The 23,428-nt window shown below is 42.8% G+C and overlaps 1 protein-coding gene across 8 annotated transcripts in view; it reads left to right on the top strand.

Moving 5' to 3' along the window:
• The window catches only part of MYT1 (myelin transcription factor 1), a 180,111-nt gene extending 157,030 nt beyond the window's left edge, over positions 1–23,081 (top strand). For all 8 annotated transcript variants that reach the window (XM_069650825.1, XM_069650832.1, XM_069650827.1 and 5 more), the window contains 5 exons: positions 469–690; positions 5,529–5,620; positions 14,127–14,230; positions 14,944–15,087; positions 19,168–23,081. In XM_069650825.1, the coding sequence (XP_069506926.1) occupies positions 469–690; positions 5,529–5,620; positions 14,127–14,230; positions 14,944–15,087; positions 19,168–19,308 (703 nt within the window). In that variant the 3' untranslated portion in view covers positions 19,309–23,081. The remainder of the gene's footprint in view (positions 1–468; positions 691–5,528; positions 5,621–14,126; positions 14,231–14,943; positions 15,088–19,167) is intronic.
• Positions 23,082–23,428: the final 347 nt, after the last annotated feature.

Raw genomic sequence — 23,428 nt, 5'->3', positions numbered from 1 at the left:
GATTTGAGCAGATGGTATGAACAACCCACCTGACTCATAGATTAGTCTGGTGCCACAATAGATGAAAGAAAATTGCCTGCTCCGGAGGTCACAGAGCTATTCCTCCAGTAAAACAATTCTGCAATAAGCAGTCGTATGCCAGCCTGATCTTGACATAACAGAATCCGCCCCTGCTTTATTAGTAATCGGAGGCACTGACAACAATTGAAAATCTCCTGTTTTCCTAAAATTGGCGAGACAGTAGTATGTACCATCAGTGGGAGCCCGGACTGTGTCCTGGTGAAAGTAGAACACAGCTAATGTGGATTATGGCATTATGTTATATGCCCACCACCATACAAGCTATTTCTATAGTATATCGGTTTTACTGTATTCAGTGCTAGGCTTTATTCTTTCCTGCTGAGGTGTTTTTATGATTTGAAGGATGCAACAGTGTTTTAAAGTTTTAAATGTACTGTCTTTCCTTAGGTGCCCTGTGCCAGGTTGTGATGGGCTTGGCCACATCAGTGGCAAGTACGCCTCTCACCGCAGTGCATCTGGATGCCCACTGGCTGCACGGCGTCAGAAAGAAGGATCTCTGAATGGCTCTGCATTCTCCTGGAAGTCACTGAAGAATGAGGGTCCATCCTGTCCCACCCCGGGATGTGACGGCTCTGGCCACGCTAACGGCAGCTTCCTCACACACCGCAGGTATGCTTAGTATGTAGGCACTGCATAGCTGTCTTTGTTGCAAGCATCACAGCGGGTAATGTGCTGCAAGTATGTTATGTTATGTATACTTATAAAGCGCATCGTTTGCCCGGGGACATCATGGCGCTGCACTGTAGAGATGGAGGTGACTAGCAGGAGAGAAGTACTAAAAAGTACTAAAAAAGAAATGTTTTCAGAGCCTGCCGAAAAGGAAGGTGGGCCTTAATATCACGCAGACAGAAAGGGAGGGTGTTCCATGGCTTAGCCGCCGCCGCTGAAAAATACCTCCCCCCTACCCGAGAGAGTCTAAACCCCGGGGGCAGGACAGTTTTCAGGGATTCAGAATGAAGAGACCTAGCGGGTTTGTAAGGGAAAAACTTTGACTGAAGATATTCAGCTCCCCTTTTTTAAAAGGCTTTATGGACCAGACACAACAATGTAAACTTAATGCGTTGTTCGACTGGAAGCCAATGAGGCTGGCGCGGAAACAGAGTCATATGTGTGCCAAATGGAGGATGGAGAACTGCTCTAGCTGCCAAATTCTGCAGCAACTGCAAATGCTGGAGCAGATGATGTGGGAGAGCTAAGTACAACACATTGCAGTAATCAATATTACTGATTACCAAAGATAAAACTACAGGGGCATGAAACTTTGGCAGAATGCAAGGGAGGACTTTCCATAAGGTCCTCAATTTAAAATGGGCCTTCTGACAAGTGGAAGAAACTTGTTCGACCAGGTATACTGAGGACGGAATGTTGACCCCTAAGTCCTTCACAGAATAAATGGCAAGGTAAAAAGGGCTGAGGCTCACAGGCCAGAATTCAGGGGTCGAAAACAGAGAGGGGGTGGCAGTACCCACCAACAAAACCTTGTTTTCCTCCCCATTCAATTTAAGCCAGTTGAGAGCCATCCAATCACCCACTGCCTGTAGACAACTCCTCAAACGACCCGCCGCCTCAGGCTGCGTGAGGTCGAGACACACAATAATCTGCATATCGTCAGGATAGGAATAACACAGAAACCCATGAGCGTGGATAATGACAACCAAAGGCTGAATGTTAAATAAAGTAGGGGACAACGAGGAGCCCTGAGGGACTCTGCATAACAAGGAGACACGAGGAGAATAGAAAAAGGGCAAGGAAACCGATTGATAACATCCTGCCAAAAAGGAGAAGAAACAGGCCAGCACTTGACCAGAGAGGCCGGCAGAGGAGAGATGGGCGACCAGGATGGCATGGTCAATGGTGTTGAAAGCAGCCGACAGATCAAACAGGATCAAGACACCCACCCCACCCTGGTCCACCAGACGCATCAGATCGTCCACAAATGAAACCATCACAGACTCAGTACCTCGCCCAGGGTGAAACCCTGACTGAAAAGGATCAAAAAACCTAGAGGACTCCAAAAAGGTACTAAGAAGAGGGGAAACCAGAGACTCAAGCAATTTCATCAGACAAAGAAGCAAGGAACTGGGGCAAAAATTGGAAAGGACCAATGGGTCCAGAGTAGGCTTCTTAAGCAGTGGAATAACTAGAGCATGTTTAAGACTATCATGAATCATACCTGAGGAAAAGGAGTCATTAACAGCCCTGGCTAACCACGGAACAACATCATCAGACACATCTTTTAGAATTGAAAGCAGAATAGGGTCACTGGGGGAGGCTGACTTTAAACTCTTTATAGCCGCCACGACCTCTTTATCAGAAAACACTGGAAAATCAGCCCAGATACAGGTAGCTGTGTCAGGAATGCTGGGAAGGCAGCAAGAGACACCAAGCTGCAGCACATGAGGACAAGTCGGGTAAATGGCTTTACAAATGTTGGTTATCTTGTCGTCAAAGAAGGAGGAAAGCGAGTTGCCGAATTCCTGCGAGGGGGAGGTAGAAGACTGAGATTTAACTTGCAGCGTCAAGGATTTGACAACCGCAAATAATGCTTTGGGCTGATTAATAAGTACAGCTGGCCCTGCTAATTGCAGTACATACGTGGTGGTCAATAGTTTTCTATGTGTTTTGGTACATGTTAAAACTTGCATACAGAATATGTAGCCTGTGCTCTCCCATTGGGTCCTGGTAGATTCCTGTCACGAAAGAGGTTTTACATTTTCCCAAAAACATTAAAATGTAGCGCTATGTTTTCTGAACATATTCTGCCATTCATGTTTCTGAAAACTGATTTAACGCACCCAAACAGTATCAAAATCTTAAGAACAAAAAAGCCTCTTATTCAGACATTAGAATAACCTAGTCAGTGTTGGATCCTCTTCGATGAAAACAGTTTGATAAGTAATGGACTTACTCATCTCAAATAATTAAAATGCTTTGTTTTTTATTTTCATATTAAATATATCAAATCGAACGATGAAATGGTGTTTCCTAACATCAGAATGTATGGGCTTCCATGTAGGTAATTGATGATGCTTTCAGTGTTGTAAGGTACCTTCCGAGACAGGGCTGGATGAGGCGCTTAAATAGTATTGCTAGATATTATTGTCCTCGTTCATGTAGCACTAGGGCTAGTTTGGAAAGGCCCAGAACTGGGTACCAGTAATTGGAAAAGAGGATTCTATGTGATTTTCCAGAATTCCAAACAGGCATGAACTTTGGAGAATCGGCCAATGTTGCAATTGGTTTTCTTCAAATTGCTGGCATTCAGAGACACTTTTATTTTCTACTTTAGTGACAGCGGATTCAGGATCCGTAGGCATAAAAGCTAGAGCGTGCCAGCGGTAACTGGGCTTTGCACACTTTGCTGTCAGAAAAAATTGATATGTCATCATGTTCACTATACTATCTGATGATTACATGTGGGTTAAAAAAGAGTGTTTTAATTACAATCAACTGCATTAAGCAACTCTGGAAGCATAATACTGACTGCACAACCCCTATGAAGCTACTTTACTTGTGAAAGAAACTGTTTCCGACTGATGAGAAATTACTTCTAAATAAAATCTGCCCACATACAATTGCAGTCGAAACATGTTCATAGTTCTTTAGAGATAATGGCTTGCCATTTTGAATCTCGTTTCTGATGAAGCTGTTCTTCACTTGTACACATTCATTCAAGTACACCATGGATTTAAGAGCTGCCATTAGAAAAGAGCGGGATCACCGAGAATTCCTCTACATGGAACCATGCGTAAAAATGTTCCCTTTGCTACACTTTAGTAGTCCTTTATAATGATACCATCGTAAGCTGCTCACACAGTTTGTATACTGTGACAAGTCAAGGGTATTTTTCCCTTCTCCCCAAGGGGGAGCCACCCACTTTGAGGCTAGGGCGGTGAACCCGCTCCCCAAAAGCCTCCCTAGTGGTATGGGCACATGGGATCTCAATGGGAGTGAGTCCCCCTTAGGGACAAGGACTACATTTTCGATGAGGAATCCCTTAGACCCAATACCATATCTTCATATATGGGACTGCCTGCGTTGAGGATCAATCTGTCATCCTTATGTTTGGCCTCAGGCGATGTGGGAACAAAATGGCATACCAAGGAGATGTGTATATAACTGGGACAAGTAACTCTTTTGAGGAGATAAGAGTCTAGTATGCAGGGGAAGTCTAGGAATGACAGAGTGAGATGCCAGAGAGCTGACAAATCCTGCAACGGGAGAACAGTCGTCCAAATGGGAAGCTAAGACCCGTGCAAGGTGGTAACGTGACCGTGGCTTCTTCGTGGTGGGTGAGATGCCCAACTAATGAAGCTGAGACTACCAGAGAAGCGAGTACTGCCGGCTCCCTGCTGCCTGCGGACATAGACGGCACCTTGGATCAGAGGATCCGAGAATGCTACGCCAGCAAAAGCAGACACAGAGAAGAGCAACCATGAAGTCAAATACCTGAGTGTGCCCCATGCTTTGCAAGGTTGCCCTGCTTCGGAAAAGGTACCAGGGAGAACGGGACAGGCAGGAAGCCGCCGGGGCAACCTATTGGAAAGAGAGAAACCACTCAAAGTTACAAGTATGAAAGTCGAACATTAGCGAGCCCACAGCAAATAAGTTTAACAAGTATTGTGAAATAAGACTGTCAAGGGAACAGATTGATAAAAGAGAGAAACCAATACCAAGAACCTAGGAGAGAGTGACTCATAAATTCGATAAGGCCATACAAAACCAAGGGAATGTTAACCCACACAAATTTAAGAGATATACAAGTGAAGACCAGAGTGTGAGAAAGTATTTCAAGGAAAAGTGTTGTAAAGCTGGTATTAAAGAAAATGCAAGGGCCACAAATATATGGGATGAGCTACAGAACTCATGAAGACAACCTCAAGAGGCTATCAGGGAGGATAACTTAAAGAAACCTATATTCAAAGAGTGTATCAAAAACCACAGAAGATTAGATACAGACTCAAAGAGAATGCCACTGGGATGAATGAAGAGAGACGACCAGGAGAAGAGAGTCATTCTCTTGGCCTATTTTGAGTTATTCATGTTAGTGGTAGGGTCAGCTAGAGTTAGGTTTGAGACTGAGGACATATTATACTTTTTAGACTTCCAGACAACAGACAAGCACCTTTTGTTAGTTTAGACAGGGTGATCCCTTTAGTAATAGGGAGAGATAGGTATTTTTCCTTTTATTTTCATTAAAGAAAGGCAATATGTCCTCAACGTGTCCGACCCCTTCTTCCGACCCACCACAATACGCTTGATTTGGGGTTTTAATGTATTCCATTTATGGAGGGAATCTCCTTGTGTTGTAAATAATCATGCTTAATATGTGTATTTGGTAATATTTCTGAAAAAGAAAGTGTATATGCACAAACATTATATGCATTGAGTCACTTATGCCATTAAGTACCTTATCCTTCTTAATGTTCTTAATGTTCTTCTTTCAGTTTGTCAGGCTGCCCAAGGGTCTCTTTTTCTGGAAGAAAGGGAAAACTCTCAGGGGATGAACTTCTGAGCACAAGATTCAGGACCACTGATGGTAAGCAGAATACAATGGGCTGCTGTCAACGGCATCTGTAATGTGCACTCCCACAGAAGTCATCTTTGACATGACTTGCCTACCATATGGCGAGTTTCTCTCTCTCTCTCTCTCTCTCTCTCTCTCTCTCTCTCTCTCTCTCTCTCTCTCTCTCTCTCTCTCTCTTTGTCTCTCTCTCTCTCTCTCTGTCTCTCTTCCTATTAGAAAGATGACACACATTTTGTCACTCATCATCTATGCATATAGTTTCCAGACTCACAGCACACATATGAAAAAATGACTTGAGGCCCTTCATCCTAAGAATATCTCATTAATAATATGTTTACGGAAATCCATAAATCAAGTTCCTACACATGAAAAATGACATCTCATGCCTTTGCAAAAAAGATCTCTCAACACACATCTGGTAAACCCTTCAGACCAGCCAACCGCCCTATGTACTAAATCAGCCACATAGACGGATGCTTATGCATCCTGGATTAACCTTCACTTTTGCATCAAAGTTGAAAAATATCCTAATCAGTGTCTCAAAGGCCCTCTAAAGCTTTGTCTTCACTAAGCCTGATGCGGGTCAACAGCAGACAGGAACCCAAAAGTTTCAGTCGAACACTTAAAAGGGCAATAAAACTAGTCTTCTTTAATTCCAAATCTCCTCTCCTTCCTCCAACTAACTGACTCATTTCTTCATCTTCTAGCAACTTTGAACTACGCATACAGACCACCAAGCACACGGCAGCCTCATGCCTACTATCTCCACAATAACTTTGATGGAGCACAGCCCTCCATATCTTTCACTCTATCACACCCACGTCCATGGCAGCAGCTAATCTATCGTCCCAGCACTGTCATTTATTAGATCTTGATGTTTCTCCTGTGGATAAAATCCATTCCCCATTGTCCCAATCACAAACTATATCGAACCATAACAGCACTCTGGTACATCCAGTGTGTTTATTTTTTGGGTATGCATACTGTTCTCATCAAAATTTCAGTTTTCGCATCTGCCTCAACCTCCTCTACCTCATTGATGCCCCAACCACCTCCACACCCTTTTCATTCAGGTCCATGCACAACAAGTTCCCCAAAATAGCAGTGTGCTATACAAGGCCACTTTACAGTACAGTGCACAAGAGGCAGGAAACAATAAGTCACAAAGTTAATCTCTTTTACAGAGCCATGCATGTGTCTACATGCAACATCTGCCCCCTTCCCGGACTTTCTGTGGACCCTCAGAGTAAAAAAGCAGTTCAAATGAGTTTTATTTTGTTTTTTTTAAACGGGTTGGCCAATGTCCCTCTACATGATAGTAATGACCATTTCAGTATCAGCATTCTCCATGCCTGGGTGTGCCCCAATCACAGTCTTAGCTTCAAAGAAAAGGAGAGGCTGGGCAGCAGAAAAGAAACATGGTTTATTAGACCCCACATTGCTCCAGGACAGATAAGCATGTGGGTGGCGTACAATACTTCACCAGTAAGTAAAGCAAATAGCGAGTAGAACCACAGCAGGTGAATTATAATCCTTCCAAGAGCTAACAAAGGGTCTGTGAGTGAAGTCAGGGCAAGCTTCAGTAAGCAGGCGGTTTCTGAACAGGATCCATGGCAACAAAGTATCGCTGCGCAGTAGCAAAGCTTCTTGCACTGCTCCATATGCCACACGCAGTTTTGGCCTGCTAAATCACTGTAATAGCAGATCGGCCCAGTCTGCGCATTCTCAAGCCAGAAGTGCATTAAGGGAACCTCCCCACGACTTGAAGTCCTTCCTGGGATTGTCACAGAGGTGGTACAACGGTGTAGTTCACGCTGTGTGCACTACAAGTCATTCTCGTAAAAGAAACAAATAGCTTGTTGAGCATGTGATTGTTCCTTTGGAATAGCAAATGTTCTGTTCCTAAATCCAACCATCCCGTTCTTTCCTTAAATCCAATCGATGAGAAATATCAATGTGCTGTTGTGCCTCTGAGCGGACATCATAGAAAGGAGGAGGAAAGAAGTGATGTGAGGGCACATAAGGATGAGGGAAAATAAATTGTGGGGATCGGACCTCAGATCTCTCTACTCAAAATAAGCTCACCATCATATACATACGGCCGGGAGGTGCTAGACGCCTCCTTAGAGACAGAACTAACCAGATTTTGCTCGAACTACACAAAAGTTACACTTTATACATTGTTGCAACATTTAACACACTCCCACATATTTAGTTACAAAGTTATCCTCCCAAATAGGATTGACTAAACCTATACAAGGAAATCTAATCCCTGTAAAGTTCCCACACTCTTATTGGACACATTCACCTAAACACCATTCCCTTCAACATACATTTACATTAGATCATATTTACAAGTACAGCCCCTTTTGGGCTCTTTCTATAGTTGATCATAACGTCATCCCATGATTATTTATTCACATACAGCAATCCTGATGTATTGCAGGTTACATCTGGTCAGGGGCCTCTAACTGTGTGATGCACGTCGCTTTTACAAGAACACTTCATCAACATTAGGAGGGATAGAAATAAAGAAGTTTCCTTTGAACCGGCAATAAACATCTTACCTTTCCAGACCTGCTGGCGTCCCTGATATTTCTCGTTTCATGATAACTTGTTGTAACTGCCATTTCAGCCCACATGGCCTCTAGCCCACATCCTAGACATCTTCCTGAGAACCTACTTGAATACCATAAACCATTTGCCACCTCTGCCCTTAACCACCTCCTACACGTGGTTTATTAACTGTCCCCAAGCCGACTCTGCCATGTGGCTTTCTTCCATGGTCACTAAATAACAAGCTTCCATGTTCTCAGGAAGATTATATCCCGTATCCACAACAGCACAGAGTCATAAACCTATAACCCACTTCATTTTGTCCTGGCTTTGAATTACCATTTGATACTATCACAACTGGTCAGATGTTGTTAGCTGCCTTCCTCCTTGCTTTGACCCCGATTGACCAACTCTCCAGCTCACACAAAGTTCATCTCACCAAACCAGGCTTCAGCTGCCTACACAAACCCAGCTATGGGAGACCTGCGGTATACAACCTTCACATGTATTCACCATGCACCCCCTGCTTCCCAAATGTCCCAAACACATCTCCCTTGAGAACCCCCATGTAAATCATGTGCGTGGGCTCAGAACCACTGCATCCACTCACAGTGGCTTCCCCATCAACGGATTTCTCCTGTAGCTTGTGCATATAAAGCTCCTTGCTTCCCATCTTTAGGCACTATGTTGCACATCACACAACTACATTGTATTCACTTTGTTCCTGTATAATTGTCATTATGTTGCTATGTGTATGCAAATCTAAAATGTATCAAACTACACAAAATAACACTAATGGTAACATTCATGCCATCCCAACTAACTGTACTAGATACATACCAGATTGCAACATTGCGCCAACATCACATCTACCCTAGTCATCAATATGGTGCACACAATGTAAACCTTTTTTCTACATTGAGATCAATATATGCCATCCCAACAAAATCAATAAAACGGTTGTACCTATCCTCCCTGGTTGGCGCTTCTTTGTTTAGGGTAACTTCTTAGCCTAGCTAACGGCTACAACAACTTGGCGATGAGTCAGGAGACGATCCAGCGATCTGTGCTTCCAGAGTGCACTCATCCACCAACCGCCCTTCACATCTGGTTCTATGGCGAGCCTCTGCCTGCTGAAAACAACAACAAGCACCCCAAGTAGCAGCAAACCTCTGCCCGTCCCCCATGGGGGTTATCCAGACCACTCTCCACACAACATCTGATCAGCCACCACCCTCTCATTGCCCAATATCATCTATGTGACGGAGACTCAGACTAAACTGTTCATTTGCAGCCAATCAATCAACATCAGAACGAACGGTAAGCAGTGCCTTGCTAGTCCCTCAGGCATGCCCTGTTTCGAATCACCAGCACTGGAAAAAAAATGCCATTCAAAGGATATAACTGAATGGAACAGAAGGAATACTACACTTCACAAGGCATCACCAGTTCCCTCTGTCACGTGAAACACTACTCCATGAATCCACCTTTACCTATACAATGCAATATGAAGATGACAGACAACAATCACCTATGCATAATCACAGAGCATCATTTCTCTGCAAACCTCAACCTTTTAAACTCGCCTCACAGGTTGATAAAACACCTAGATGGTCAGAATGAGTTGAGGATGTTGTGGATTTCATTCAGGCAATGGGAGATGGCAGTGCAATGGACATGGCAAACATTTTCACCATTCTAGAAGGGCGAGAAGTCGAATTCATTATCGAAAGTCTTCCTGACCAAGTCAGAATCTCATACACCAACATCGTCGCTCACTGAGCACTAAATTAGTAGTGCAACCCAACCTTGACAATGAACGATACATGTTCAGTCAATCTAGCAAGATCTCAAGACATCATAGACAAATCTGTCCTCTCACTTAAAAAAACATTACATATTGCCAATGTAATGCTTTTTCAGATGAAGAAGCCATCCAACTCTGCATCAGTGAAGAATACAAGCCTTCTACGTTTAAAAACGTCGCTTTAAAAAATATATAACCTTGACATGGAGTACTTGATGGATTTATGATTGTGTTGACTCACAAGCAGCTGAGATAGAAGCCCTTAATAAAAGTGATCAAGTCGCAGCAATTACTGCCAGATCCAAAGCACTACGTCCACCTGAACAGACCATGCCACATCTACCAACAAAGGGCAAACCGCAATGCCTGTGTTCCATGCCCTACAGTAGGACAGAAATGCAGTGAATTGGGTCAAGCAAATCGTTTTCAAACTGTCTTAGAGACGGCAAACCATTTCCACCTCTTTGTCCATGTAATTCAACGTCACTGAGGCAAAACTGTCCGACACACGCTGCTGGAGGCTTTGCCTAAAACGGAACAACATAGCACCCGCACACATTGAATTAATCTAGAGACAAATATGCCACATCACAGAAATGCTAACACAGAATTGTCTCTTAAAGTGACCCTGCACATCCATGGACCCTGCACATCCATGGTCGTGACGCATAATTCATTGCAGATGCAGGGACCACCATCTTCAATGTGTGAAGAGCAATTCCACCTCTTCTTAAAAAAAAACGTGTTGACCATGTCGAAAGCAGAAATATTCCAGTGGCGTGTCACAGAACCCTTCCACTGCATTGGACAATTTGTGTACAAACTGGGTCATGAACACAAGACCATCCTCACTATAATTCACATCTTGAAAACACCATCTATAAGTAGATGTCTATCTGCTATACTGCAGCAAGACGCCTAGGTCTCGTAGGGATCACGTGCAATATGACAACTGAAGGTGCCAAATCCTATCAGCTGAGCCTGTGCACACCTATATCAAAGTCATTGCTACAGACCTAATTTCTTCGCTCTGTGACATGTCTGTACAAATTCAACAGATCACCTATGCAATTGCACATGAATGAGAATGTAAGTACGGAACCTCCAGGAGGGGAGGTTTTCACTTACAAGGGAAGGTATTAGAAATGTCGCTATGGGGCCCAAGCCTGAGTCTCCCCAGTTGCCACTGTCCCCAAGAAAAATGCCAGGATGTGGCTTTGCATTGATATGTGCATCCCGAACATTGCATTTGAGCATGAAAGACGCCTATCCCCGACTATCGAAAAGACATGAGAATTCAGCTGAACAAAGCCGAAAAATGTACCAACCTTGACCTTAACCAAAGGATATCATCAGCTATTGTAGCATCCAAAATCCTGGGCCATCACAGCTTTTTTGACTCATAAAGGCATGTTCTGATACAAAAGACTTGATTTTGTTATTTCCTCTCCAGCAGAGATATTTCATGAAACTATCAGATGACTACTACTCCCCTTTCCACAAGCCTTCAATTACAGCGATGATATCCTGGTCTATGGATGTACAAAGGCAGAACATAACTAGACCCTCCTCCAGGGCTTCACTGCCCACCTTGCAGTGGGCCATACACTTAACATCGACAAATTTTAAATTTACAAAAACATCCTCAAATTTGACGTCACTTTTTTTCAAAAGGCGGGATGAGAGCATGCTCGTCCCACTGACACAAGCAGCAAAACAGCAATTCATTTTGCAGCATGGCGGAATATTGCTCCAGATACATTTCTAATATACGAGAACCGCTGCACCTTCACTTCATCTCCTCAAAAATTAACTGCCATCATTCAACATGATTAGGGACACCCTTGCAAGTGCCCACCATATGTCCTATTTTGATCCCTCACTATGCACCAGATTAACTGTTGATGCGAGTTCCATTGGACTTGGTGTGATATTAGCACAACATGCATAGGCGGTTCCAAACCTCAAAACCTTAGTGGCCTATGCCAGCCAAGCATTATCTACAACTGAACAGGCATACTCTCAACCAGAGAAACAAAAGCTAGCAGCCATAGCCTGCAAACATTTTCACCACTGCCTTATAGTTAAACGGTTCACTCCAGTAATGGACCACCAGACACATCTGTCACTATTTGGTAATTGGAATGATGGGTAGCCAAAATCCAAACCCTGTACGTCTGATTATAACCTTCAAACTCCTCAAAACCTAGTAGTTGAATCTACTACCCTATCCCAATGCCACCATATGTCCAATTAATTTCAGAAGGTACTTGGTCAGTGAAGCCCTTCCTCTGAGGCCAGACCACTTCAATTCACTGCATTTTGTACTCATTTGATTATTACCAAGTAAACAGAATATGACACCTAAAGTCAGGGTCTTCTACTTCTATTCACTCACCCCAGGAGAAGAGAGTGAACCCTGGAATAGAGTCTGGCATTTCCAAGTATATCATGAGCTTTTGCCTTTGTCGCATCAGTGGCATTCTTTAATATAGTGAGGCATGTCAATCCTTGGCAATCTAGTTTGTCTTCATGTTCGGGACTGACTCCTGTTGTTGCATTAAGGTTACTGCTGATAGTTAAGGATCGCCATACCCACCAAGTCTGCCACTTTCCCTGCATGAAAAAACATATGGGTGAAAGAATAGGCACAGAGTTTTATATTAAGTAGGGTCCATTATGACTGTTCCTCATTTATTTGTTTTTGCCTCACCATCTAATGAGGCAAATCTATTATTAAAAAGATGTAGAGGAAGGGATGGCATTCTGGAGACAGAAAAGATTTTCAGACTGCTTAATGTTGACTCCGGTACTGATTTTAAACTAACATTAGTTTTAGCTCAAAGAGGCGCTTTAGTCCTATCTTTCCAGCCCTAAGATCTCTCCACTGGAGACCGTGGCGTGGGGAATCACACATTTAAGACCCTCTGCATCGTCCACAAGGCTTTCTAGGGCCTGGGAACAAACTATCTCCAACTCTCTCTCCCTAAATACTTCCCTGTTAGAGCCCTCCACTCCTCTGCTTGTCAAACACTTCTCCATTCATTCAGAGGGTGGGGGCAGGTCTCTCTCTTCGGCTGGAACAACTTCCCTACCCCTCTCAGACTTGAGCAGGACCTCCTTAAGTTCCTGAAACTTCTCAAAACTCTGCTTTTCTCTATCTACCTCTTTCCCCTCCCTGCTAATCACCCCACTGTCGCTGAGACTGGTGGCCTGGACCTTCATGAATTCCACAGGTTGCCAGGCTGCTGCCTAGTCCACACCAGCACCTTCCCACCCCCCCCAGCACTGCCCTTGTGGGCCACCTACCCGGCGGCTGTGCATCCCACCCTTGGGATTCCTCCGCCCTAGCACTTAGCCAGCAGCTTCCTCCCCTGGAACACCTAGGCACTTCCCTCCCGGGCTTTCACCAGCACTGCCATCACTTGGACCCTCCCTCTTCCCGATCTCCTGCACTTCTCTTTACTGCATTTGCATGTCCGAATGTCACAAGGGCTAGTAGGACCATGATTGTATATGTGCTTTTTTTGTCATTATTATGTTCTCCTCTTGTTCCCTCCCGACTTCATTTTGTGACGCCTGGAAACACCTAACAAATGTTCAGTAAATAAATGAAATAAATAAATTCGTTTTGGCTCAAGTGACGCTTTAGCTCCAAACAGATGGTGCCAGGGGCATTGTTCTAGACATATGGAATGTTGCATGCACACTGAAACACACCACGACCGGTGAGGTCAGCGGAGCCGGTGTAGTGTAGGGATGCTATACTCCTCCCCCGGGGTGGTGATCCACCGTTCACCTTTATCTGTATAAATGGCCTTTCTGTGTTTTTTGCCTGGGATCTAGGAGGATACCTACCTACCCAAGGAGTTCCCGTTTGCAAAGCCAAAACCGTTTCCTTTGTCAATGATGTTGAATCATATTAATGATTATGTATCCTCCCAAACAGTAGACCCCCTCCACCCTGTGAAAAACGTTCTTAAGTTTCTCCCGAGCCTCATCCACCATTGTTCACTTGTACATACTCATCTCTTTTGTAAGATTACCCTAATGTCAAAGAGAACTGAGAGGACGTTTAGGGAAAAGCTTCTGTATTCTGTCTGTCAGGATTCTTAAAAACATAAATAAATCATACCGTATTTATTCCTTACACAGTTTTGGAAAACGATGAAGAAATAAAACAGCTGAATAAGGAGATCAGTGATCTGAATGAGTCGAATTGCGAGATGGAGGCCGACATGGTGAAGCTGCAATCGCAGGTACGTTCATCAACGCCCGCCGACAAACACCAGCACTATACGAAACAATAGTTCCTCTCTCCAAAACCCATGTAGCATGAAGTAACAAATGACTGGTTTGTCAAATGACTCCTCTTCCACAGACACCAAACAAAAGCTATACATAATAGGGGTTCTGCATCAGTCTTATCCTCAGGAATTATAGAATAACACCATAATCTCCACTATATTAGTATATTTCTGAAAAAGCAGTAGGTGCACTAGGAACTGCTATGCCACCAGATTCATTTGAAAATATAACATTTCTACTGGGTCATTACAGACCTCCCCTTCGTTGTTGCTCTTACATCCAAAACGTACTAAAGTAACAGCACCAGGAGGATTTGAATATCTAACCTATAACTGCCATCCCAGCCTTTAAAGAGGCAGGTCACCTGTCCTTGTCTGTAATAACACTTTTCTATCATGGGTGTCAACCTTATAGTCTTAGCTGGGGTCCCAGAATATCTCAGTTCCTCCCCTACTAGAGGGAAGCATTAAAAGGGTATTTTATGTATGTAAGATGTAATGATTGGGATTGATTTTCTACCCGTGACCACGAGCCGGGATCTCAAACACACTACTGCCCTTTGTGGTGAGTACTGGCCCCATTCTGTATGTTGCCAAGTACCAAGTAGGAGATGGCAGTAGTGACAGCAAGGGTTAACACGTGTGCATTGGATGTCCCTCCTCAGATATCATCAATGGAAAAGAACCTGAAGAACATCGAGGATGAGAACAAAGTAATTGAGGAGCAGAACGAAGTACTGTTTGTGGAGCTGTCCGGACTGAGCCAGGCCCTAATTCGCAGCCTCGCCAACATTCGCCTTCCGCATATGGTAAGAGGGAATAGTCGCAGTGCTTGGAAAATACTAGAGTGACAATTTGAGAATACAGTCAGTCTCCCATCACTCTTCTATTTATTTTTATTTTGTTTGGTGATTTGTTAGATGCCCTGTTCAGACAAGATAGGGCACTCTTCATTGTTGTACTTTCTTTGTGAAAATGTTGTGCTTTTGAATTTTCAGAGCTACAACATTCCATCTTACTAGAGTGCCATTTCAGCAGACCACCACCTTGCTTTGGCTAGAGTTGAATTACTAAATGTATATGTTTTGGTGTGCAGTTGGAGGGCTCCTAATTATATGCAGTAAGCAAGTGCGAAATACAAAACGAAAGATACGACGTCATAGCATTGACATATTGCCGAGGTTCACACCATTATAAGGAATACCAACACCTCGTATCAATGATAGTTGTCATTTCTCTGTTTTCCAAATGAGAGGAAATCAAAACAAGTGTTTTGACTGTAGTGCCTCAACACAGAAACAGAGATTTTAAAGGTAATGAAAGTAAGGGAGGGAGAAACAGGACAATCATTCTGTTTGCCTGAATACTAAGCCCCGTGCCCCACCACTTGTGCCCAAAGGAGGTAAACAGAGGGTTGGGCTTCATGCACAATCACAGTCTTTAAGATTATGAATGGACCTAAAATAAATAAATATAGGCCCTACCATCACCTGGAGCTTTAAGAAATTGAAAAGGCCTATAGCAGTATTTTTAAAAGTATGCACCGCCAACTTTGTAGCACTGGGGAATGTGTGAATGAACTCTGGCAGCAATTATTCTTCTCACAAAGTAAGGCATCACCCATCGGAGCCGAATTTAATAATCTCACAATCCACACCAGACACACCGTTTTACGTATTTAACATTCCAGTAGATAACTAAAACAAGAATCTGTCTGCTGGAGGTGAACTCTCTTTAAGCGCTCTATTCATGGGGGCCTGTATTTCACATGACCATACCATTCTTGATCATTTCAGCATGCTAACCCTTTAAGTGCTGGTGTACATATGCGTCCTAATTTACATAGACAATCATTTGAGTCCCACACTTAACACTACAGAATCAGTGCCACATGTACAGCACTTAGATGTCTGTGGTTTGGGAAATGGGAGCATTAGGCAAGACAGAGTGACAGTAAATATTCAAGGGATGTGGATTGGGACAATGCCTGTAGATGTTGAAAATGACAACGTCTTGAGCACTCCCATTTGCTTCCCAACCACTCTACTTCCGAGTGCAGTCTATACCATCGTGCTCCACCTACTGATGCGCATCTGGAAGCCGTGCAAACCTTTCCATGTTTCTTCTGGAGGATGCCAGCAAGGCATTGATGCCCCAGCATTGTGAGCAGGGCTTCGTGAATGCTATGTACCACCCTGCTCCCTGTGGATTATCTGCTGTCCTTGCCACAGTGTTAATATCACACTGAATTTATCAGATACTCACCATATTGATAGTTGATACACAATGTATGCTGTTAGGTTAAAAAGTGAAGGTCGCCCTACAGTTCTGTCATACTTGCTTCTATCGTTTAAATATTAATCCATAACATAACCTGAATGACCCTCCAACCATTACTAACTAACCTATCTAGGGTAAAGTGATAGAGAAGAGACGGGCCGTCCTTTTACTGAGTATTGACAAGGAAATGTGCTCAACCAAAAATCCAGAGAGAAGGACTCTCTGTACTGTAAGCATAAGAGTGGGAGAAAATTCACTTTAATGCTCTCACTGCTATGCTCCAAAGGTAGTGTAAAAAAGCGATAAAAAATTGTATGGGCTGCCCAGCGGATAACAGGACATTCATAATTTTTAGTTGAGCACATTTTCCTGTCAATACTTGTGCTATCGGACATTCTATCGGGCACGTACATCCCTCCACATTTCCATCTTCTGTGGACCCACCTGTACTTAAATTAGTTAATCCCGAGTCGGAAACATAACTTTGCTGCGTGATGAGAGAAGAGTATGTGTGAGTGACCTAAATGGGAAGGAGTATGTTTGACAGCCCCTGTTGTAGATGTTAGCAGATACGTTATGGGATACAGGCTAGCACACCTATTCTTATTCACACCATATATACACCACCAGGCCAACTATCCTCCTTTGAGGAAGACTTAACTGGCCTCCTTTCTCAAAACACAAAACCTAGCTCACAAATCCTTCTCCTAGGTGATCTGAACCTTGGCCTCTATGACAACTCAAACGCTAATGCCTCAGCCATCCAAAATGCCATATCAGAATTAGGCTTCACTTTGAGCATTTCTGATCCCACACACTGCAAAGGCTGAACTGTGGATTGGATAGCAGGCTTCAATTACAATACTAAAATCCTCGCTATCATGCCATGTGCTTGGCAGACCACAATGTCATTACCTTTGAAATCAATGACTTCAAACAAGTGCCACCCAAGGACATCCAAGCCCCGCCTGCTATAACTAGGAACAATCGGCTAATATCATCAGAAACTATGCTCCCTTTAATTCAACCTATCACCCATCAACACTTACTATCTGACTCAAAACCGTCCTTAATGGCTGAACTATATAACCAAACTCTACTGAAGGCACTTGACCAACTAGCCCCACTCAAGTTAAGAAAAGCCAAACCTCTAGCACACCTTAATAAATGGTTCTCTTCCAAACTAAAACCTCTACGTAAAGCCAAACGAGACGCAGAGGCATCCTGGAAAAAAAAACCTTCTATGCAAATTAAGACAATTTTAGAATGGCTTTGTCTACTTACAAAACAGCCATCCAAGGAACAAAAAGGGAAAACTATAATAATAGAATCTCCAACGCCAAATCCAGTACTAAGGAACTTTTTACCATCCTTCGAGAATTGGAATCTCATAGTACCCCTCCTGACTCCTGAAAGAAAGATGCCTTCTGGTGCACCAACATCCAAAATACCGTACTCAATAACATTACATTACTTCAATCAAAAATCGAAGCTAAAAGAGTCAGCTTAACAAATACTGCCAAAACCTGTAACATTAACACCGAACAACGTAATCCGAGTTCCCAAAACATATCACCTACCACTCAAATCAAAGTATTCGAATTTACCCCCGTCAACACACTAGAGGTCAAGTCCATAATTAAAAGTCTTAAGCCGTCCAGGTGCCAAGGAGACATATGTCCGGCCTCCATCATAAAAAAAGGAGCAAAAGAATTTGCCCCGTTTATCACTGCCTTTATAAATGGGTCCTTCGCCTCCTGTACCGTTCCCAAAAATCTCAAAGACGCGTGGGTAATGCCCCTCATCAAAAAACCCAACCTAGATCCTAATATCCCCACCAATTACAGGCCACCATGGTGGTTAAGACAACCCTTCTCACATCCAGGCCCACAAACACATAGGTTTTAAACACAACTAAGCGGGATAGGAATAAAGCTGGTTTCAAATGTGGCTAGGACTCGTTCTGTGGGTCTTCTGTTGCGGAGCTTTTGGCAGCGTTTGTATCCTGCTAGTTTCTGTATGGCCAGAGGAGTCGAAAGGACTGACCCTTTTGTGCTGAAGATGGGCACCTCTAGGAGTTATCTGCATAACCCAGAATTACCCAACCTTCTCTTTAAGAGATGCAATTACCTCCAGATAGAGGGTGGTAGGTAGAATTAAACATTAACATAGATTACCAGGAGACCAGCTACCATGGAGTGAGAAAAGTGTTCATAAACCCACCAACATTATATTTGCTTGCCTAACTAGCTAAAGCAAATGGCTTGCCTCGAGTGCGCTTACCTGCTTCAGTGGCAGAAACATAGTTATTACACAAAACCTCTTGTGTGTCAGTTCTACTGCAGCCCCAGTGTAAAAATTACTTTGAGAATATGACGAAAATCAGGGCTGCTTGTGATCTAATCAACTGGAGTAATGAATCCTGGAGATGAAATGTTAGTATGTTTTTTCTTTTTCTGAAGCATCTATAGTGGGAAAAGTAAATCTTTGAAAGAGCTGTCATTCCTCCTTCTCTCCACACCACTTGCTGCACTAATATGTGAGGTCAATATTACATAAGAATTCAGTCCCAGTCCTAATTTTCTTTTGTTTCCACCAACTCTCTGCAGGAGCCAATAGATGAACATAATTTTGACACCTACGTAAGCACTTTGACGGACATGTACACAAACCAAGAGTGCTACCAGAACCCTGAGAACAAAGGACTGCTGGAGAGTATCAAAGAGGCGGTGAAGGGAATCCAAGTCTGAAAGCGGCAGGAAATTACATTTCCACAGAGTATGAGCCCTCCACTATAGCAATTAAGTTGACAAGTTGTTCCCCCTACGAATGGCAAGAGACCAATTGGGCCAACGTACTACCAAGGGGCCAACTTATGGGACAACCAGGAATAGAGCAAATGCTATTATCTCCTGCCTTTATTGAGCAAGGGAGAGTCTTGAGGTATCTTTCCTAAAAAATATGTGGGCGCTGTCTCTCTCCGCAGGTTAAAAGCCTGCTGTGAACATTCAAGGCCTTGTTGGTTTCTGTTAAGTGAATGTCATCCTGAATTGGCAGTTTGCATGGTTGGGAAAGAAGAGACTTTGGGCTTGTCGCATGTCAACAGGAATGTGAACAGATTAAAAAGTTAAAAGACTTACGTTGACTTAGATCCTATTGGTTTAAATGGAGCATATTCAGATCACCACTGAGTCGAAGTTCTGTTTAAACTGGGTGAAGGGGAGGACAAGAAACAGTGTTGCTGGGAAGGAGGGCCTCAGGAACATGTCCTGGATCACACAGCCAGCTGGGTCTCCCGACATTCCACCAGGGCACAATACTCACAGGGTGAGGAGAAGCCTCCTGCTTGCTTGGACCAGCCAGCACTACATTTCAAGTGGATTTTGCCCTCCAATCTCTGAAGGCAGCACTGCCGACACTACAGCCTGTGTATGAATCCAGAAGCCAGGCCACACCTCCAGTCCAATGCTTTCAAGAAATGTGCTGCGAACATTTCAAGTGTTAACGAAAAATAGCTTGTTCAAATGGAAAATTGCAGGTGCGGTTTTGAAATTCCAGTGGAAGCGCAAGGGATAAAAGGTTCTCTCAGGGAAGCTTTTGGAGTTTGCACCCGCAGCATTCCTTTGTGCATCTTACAGTGAATGAATTTTTTCAAAGATCTGTACAAACAATGTACGCCACGAAGGGCGTCGGCAGCCCTATATGTACAACGTATGTTGCCCTTAGACTTGTTTGTGAATTCTTTAGGTCAATTTCCTTCTTCAAATCGTTACTTTTAGCAGTGCAAATGTGTTTATGTTGGGGGACAAGCGACTGTGTTAATTATGGGGAAGTATATGTCTATGCCCTGAGATAAATTTGCCAAAGCAATGAAAAGTGGAGCATTCTCCCAGCTAATTTGCCGATTTTAGATGGATACAAGTAGCACTTTTCCCACCCAGACAGGGGAGGATCACTTAACACAGCATTGGAGTGAGCAGGAGTTGTTCCGCAGAGACCTTACACAACTTGCTTGATATGTACAACTACCCGTGAGATTAAAGGGCAATGACTAAACAGAGTCCCTCTAGAAGACCCCCTCACACCAAGCCAACACCTCAAGTGCAATGTAGCTTTATCCAGAGCCCGACCAACAGCAGCGGCTGTTACTCTTTTCCAGCTTCTCGCTCCACGCCAAGGTCTTCTACTGCTGCAGCATTTCCGGTCACTGTGCCTTCTCATCCCTGGCCCCTCCGCTCGTGAACTCTGTTGCATTCCCCACAGAACCCATGCCCTTTGTACCTGGTGCTCATAGAAAAGGGGAACCCTCACGCTGTTGCCTGAGAAAAATCAGCATCGCAACCCCTCAATGTGCACAATGTTTTTTAGCTTGAAAATGATATTAGAACTGCGCCATCAAAACCCTACTGAACCCTACCCAAAAAAACACTGCATTGTAGTTGTCTTTAATGATTCACAGGAATCGACTTGTACTGGTTGACTGAACTCAGGCCTAAAAACCAAAAGCATACTGGAATCACAATTGTGTAACACTGGCAGCCCTTAGAATAATCGCAGCGACACCTAAAAAATACAATTAATTGGCACATTTTCTTTAACAACCCCAATTATGACGTTTCTAGCTTCTTCGTTTGTATTGCAAGAACATAAATTATAAGGGAAACATACCATTACAATCTTTTAGGCACCTAATTGAAGAATTTGTTTGAAATGCACCAATTGTTAAACCTGCAAAAGGTCATACAGCTTGCCATTCTTCCTTTCTGCTTTTAATGTTGCAGTGTCTGTTTGGTGACAACGCCATAACAGTGAAATAGACTCAACCTAGTTCTAGGATAGCTGATCTGTTGAAACTTGGTGGCAGCAGTCTTCTTATGAGATTGCTGGGCTAGCTCTTCCAAGTAAAGGAAGTGATGGGGTATTGTGCTGTTGTTTTATTGTCATTGTCTTGGGAAAAATATAATGTCAGTGCGGCATGTTAGCACGTCATTTAAAATAGTGATGATCAGGGAGCCAATGTGCACATTTAAAGTCTACTGGATTACTGTATACCTTTCTATCACACTTCTACTTTGGGTCTCTTCTGTGATTTTGTTCTTAACTAAGGAATATAATTTCATATATTGTGCTTAGTATATAAAAGGCGCCTAAATATCCAATCAAATATTTGATGAAAGAAAACTCAGCATATGAGACAACTATTAAAAAACTCTTATTTAGTTAGCCACAGATGCCTGACCCATGGGGGCAGAATCCAGGGAAGGGTGGGGAAGAGGACAGGGATGATGGAGCTCTCTCTCCATCCCAACAGGTATCAAATCCTGTAGGCATGCTGATTGAATCCATTGAATGCTATTTATTTTTTAAAAAAGAGTATACTTTTAAGTACCCGGACTGGGCTTTTAAGACCCTTCTATCCCTCCCTTTTTCCAAGTGCTTCGCACTTCTGTGCAGGGTAGAGTTGGGTGTAGCGCCTCTGATGGTGTACATTTCAGAACGCGACATCCGTTTGGCAACAGTTCTCTTCATGCCCCGTAAAGAGGTGCAAAAACGGGATGAATTTCTGTTTGTTCCATGTATTAAAAATTAGAATTGTTCTTAACATGTATATAGCGTCCAAAATGATTGTGACTGGGATTCAGCTAGTATGAAAAATGTAGGGGAGAAAAAAATGCACTTCCTCGCAGAAAGTAGAGATAGTTTTTTTATTGAAACTGTACATTATTTAATTTTCTGGTAAGACCTATGGTAATTTATTCACAGACACCTGGTGTTAATTGTTTCTATTTATTTACTGTTTTTCTAATTTATTAACTGATTAATTAATGTTATACCTATTTTACAACTGCACATTAAACACACACCAATGTGTGGGTGGGAGGGGGTAGGTTAATACAGGAGGGGCATACTGGGACAAATAGCAAAAATGTAAAAATAATAAAATATCAAATCATTTTGACAAAAGATATTCCATACAAGAAGATGAAAAGAAAAACTATAACTTGTACCACACATTTTGATGCAACCAAGTTATTTTTTATATATTTTGTTATTATTTATTCTTTTAAAAAGAAATGGGAATTTTTTAAAGATATTTTATAAATGAGGAGTTTTGATATTTGTTTTTTGGGGGTGGGGCACGAAAAGCTATTTTTTTTATTATTTTTTTCTTTTATTCACATAGTTTCAGGCACTGAAAGCAGAAAATGAAAATGTGGTATTTATTATTTATTTAATATTTAAGTCTAATGAACTGTGCTGTGGCTGTATATTTATTTTGTCATGTTGTGTGTGCGTCTGTTATGTAATGGCTGAGTAAAATCGTTCATGTGAAGGAACATTGTTAATATTTATAAAAGGCAGAGTATAGCATCACATTGAAAGTTATGGCAGGCTATATGTTATTCTGTGATAAGTAAATACTGTGATTCTTTCTACCCCCTCAGGAAATGTAAGAAACAGACAGGAATTCATTGTGTATTTGCAGGACGATTTCATAATAAAACCCAGTTCTGTCTATGAAGGTGATCATGTTTCTTTGTTATTATGATTTGATTATTGATGGTACTGTTCTGTAACCTAGGTCAGGTTCCTAGGTTACAGAACTCCCCTTCGACATAAGCCAGTCTCACTAGCTCTATTTAAGCAGATATACTCTTGGATTGTAAAAGCTCTACACAATCAAACCATCTTTTCTCTAAGAGCTGAGTTTACCACTAGTTAGTAACAGACATATATTGCACAACTTTAAAACATACGTATGCATGTATTAGCACACCGTGTAGAAGACCAGCAGTACATATTATTATCATAGTCCGCATAGTTGCAGACACAGAGGAATGCCTAATTACCTTTAGCAACGCTGTTAAA

This window comes from Ambystoma mexicanum, chromosome 3p (assembly GCF_040938575.1).
Source record: "Ambystoma mexicanum isolate Mex_15411 chromosome 3p, UKY_AmexF1_1, whole genome shotgun sequence".
Taxonomy (NCBI): domain Eukaryota; kingdom Metazoa; phylum Chordata; class Amphibia; order Caudata; family Ambystomatidae; genus Ambystoma; species Ambystoma mexicanum.
Note: the sequence above shows the minus strand (reverse complement) of the source record. Positions and strands in the feature narration are given on the sequence as shown.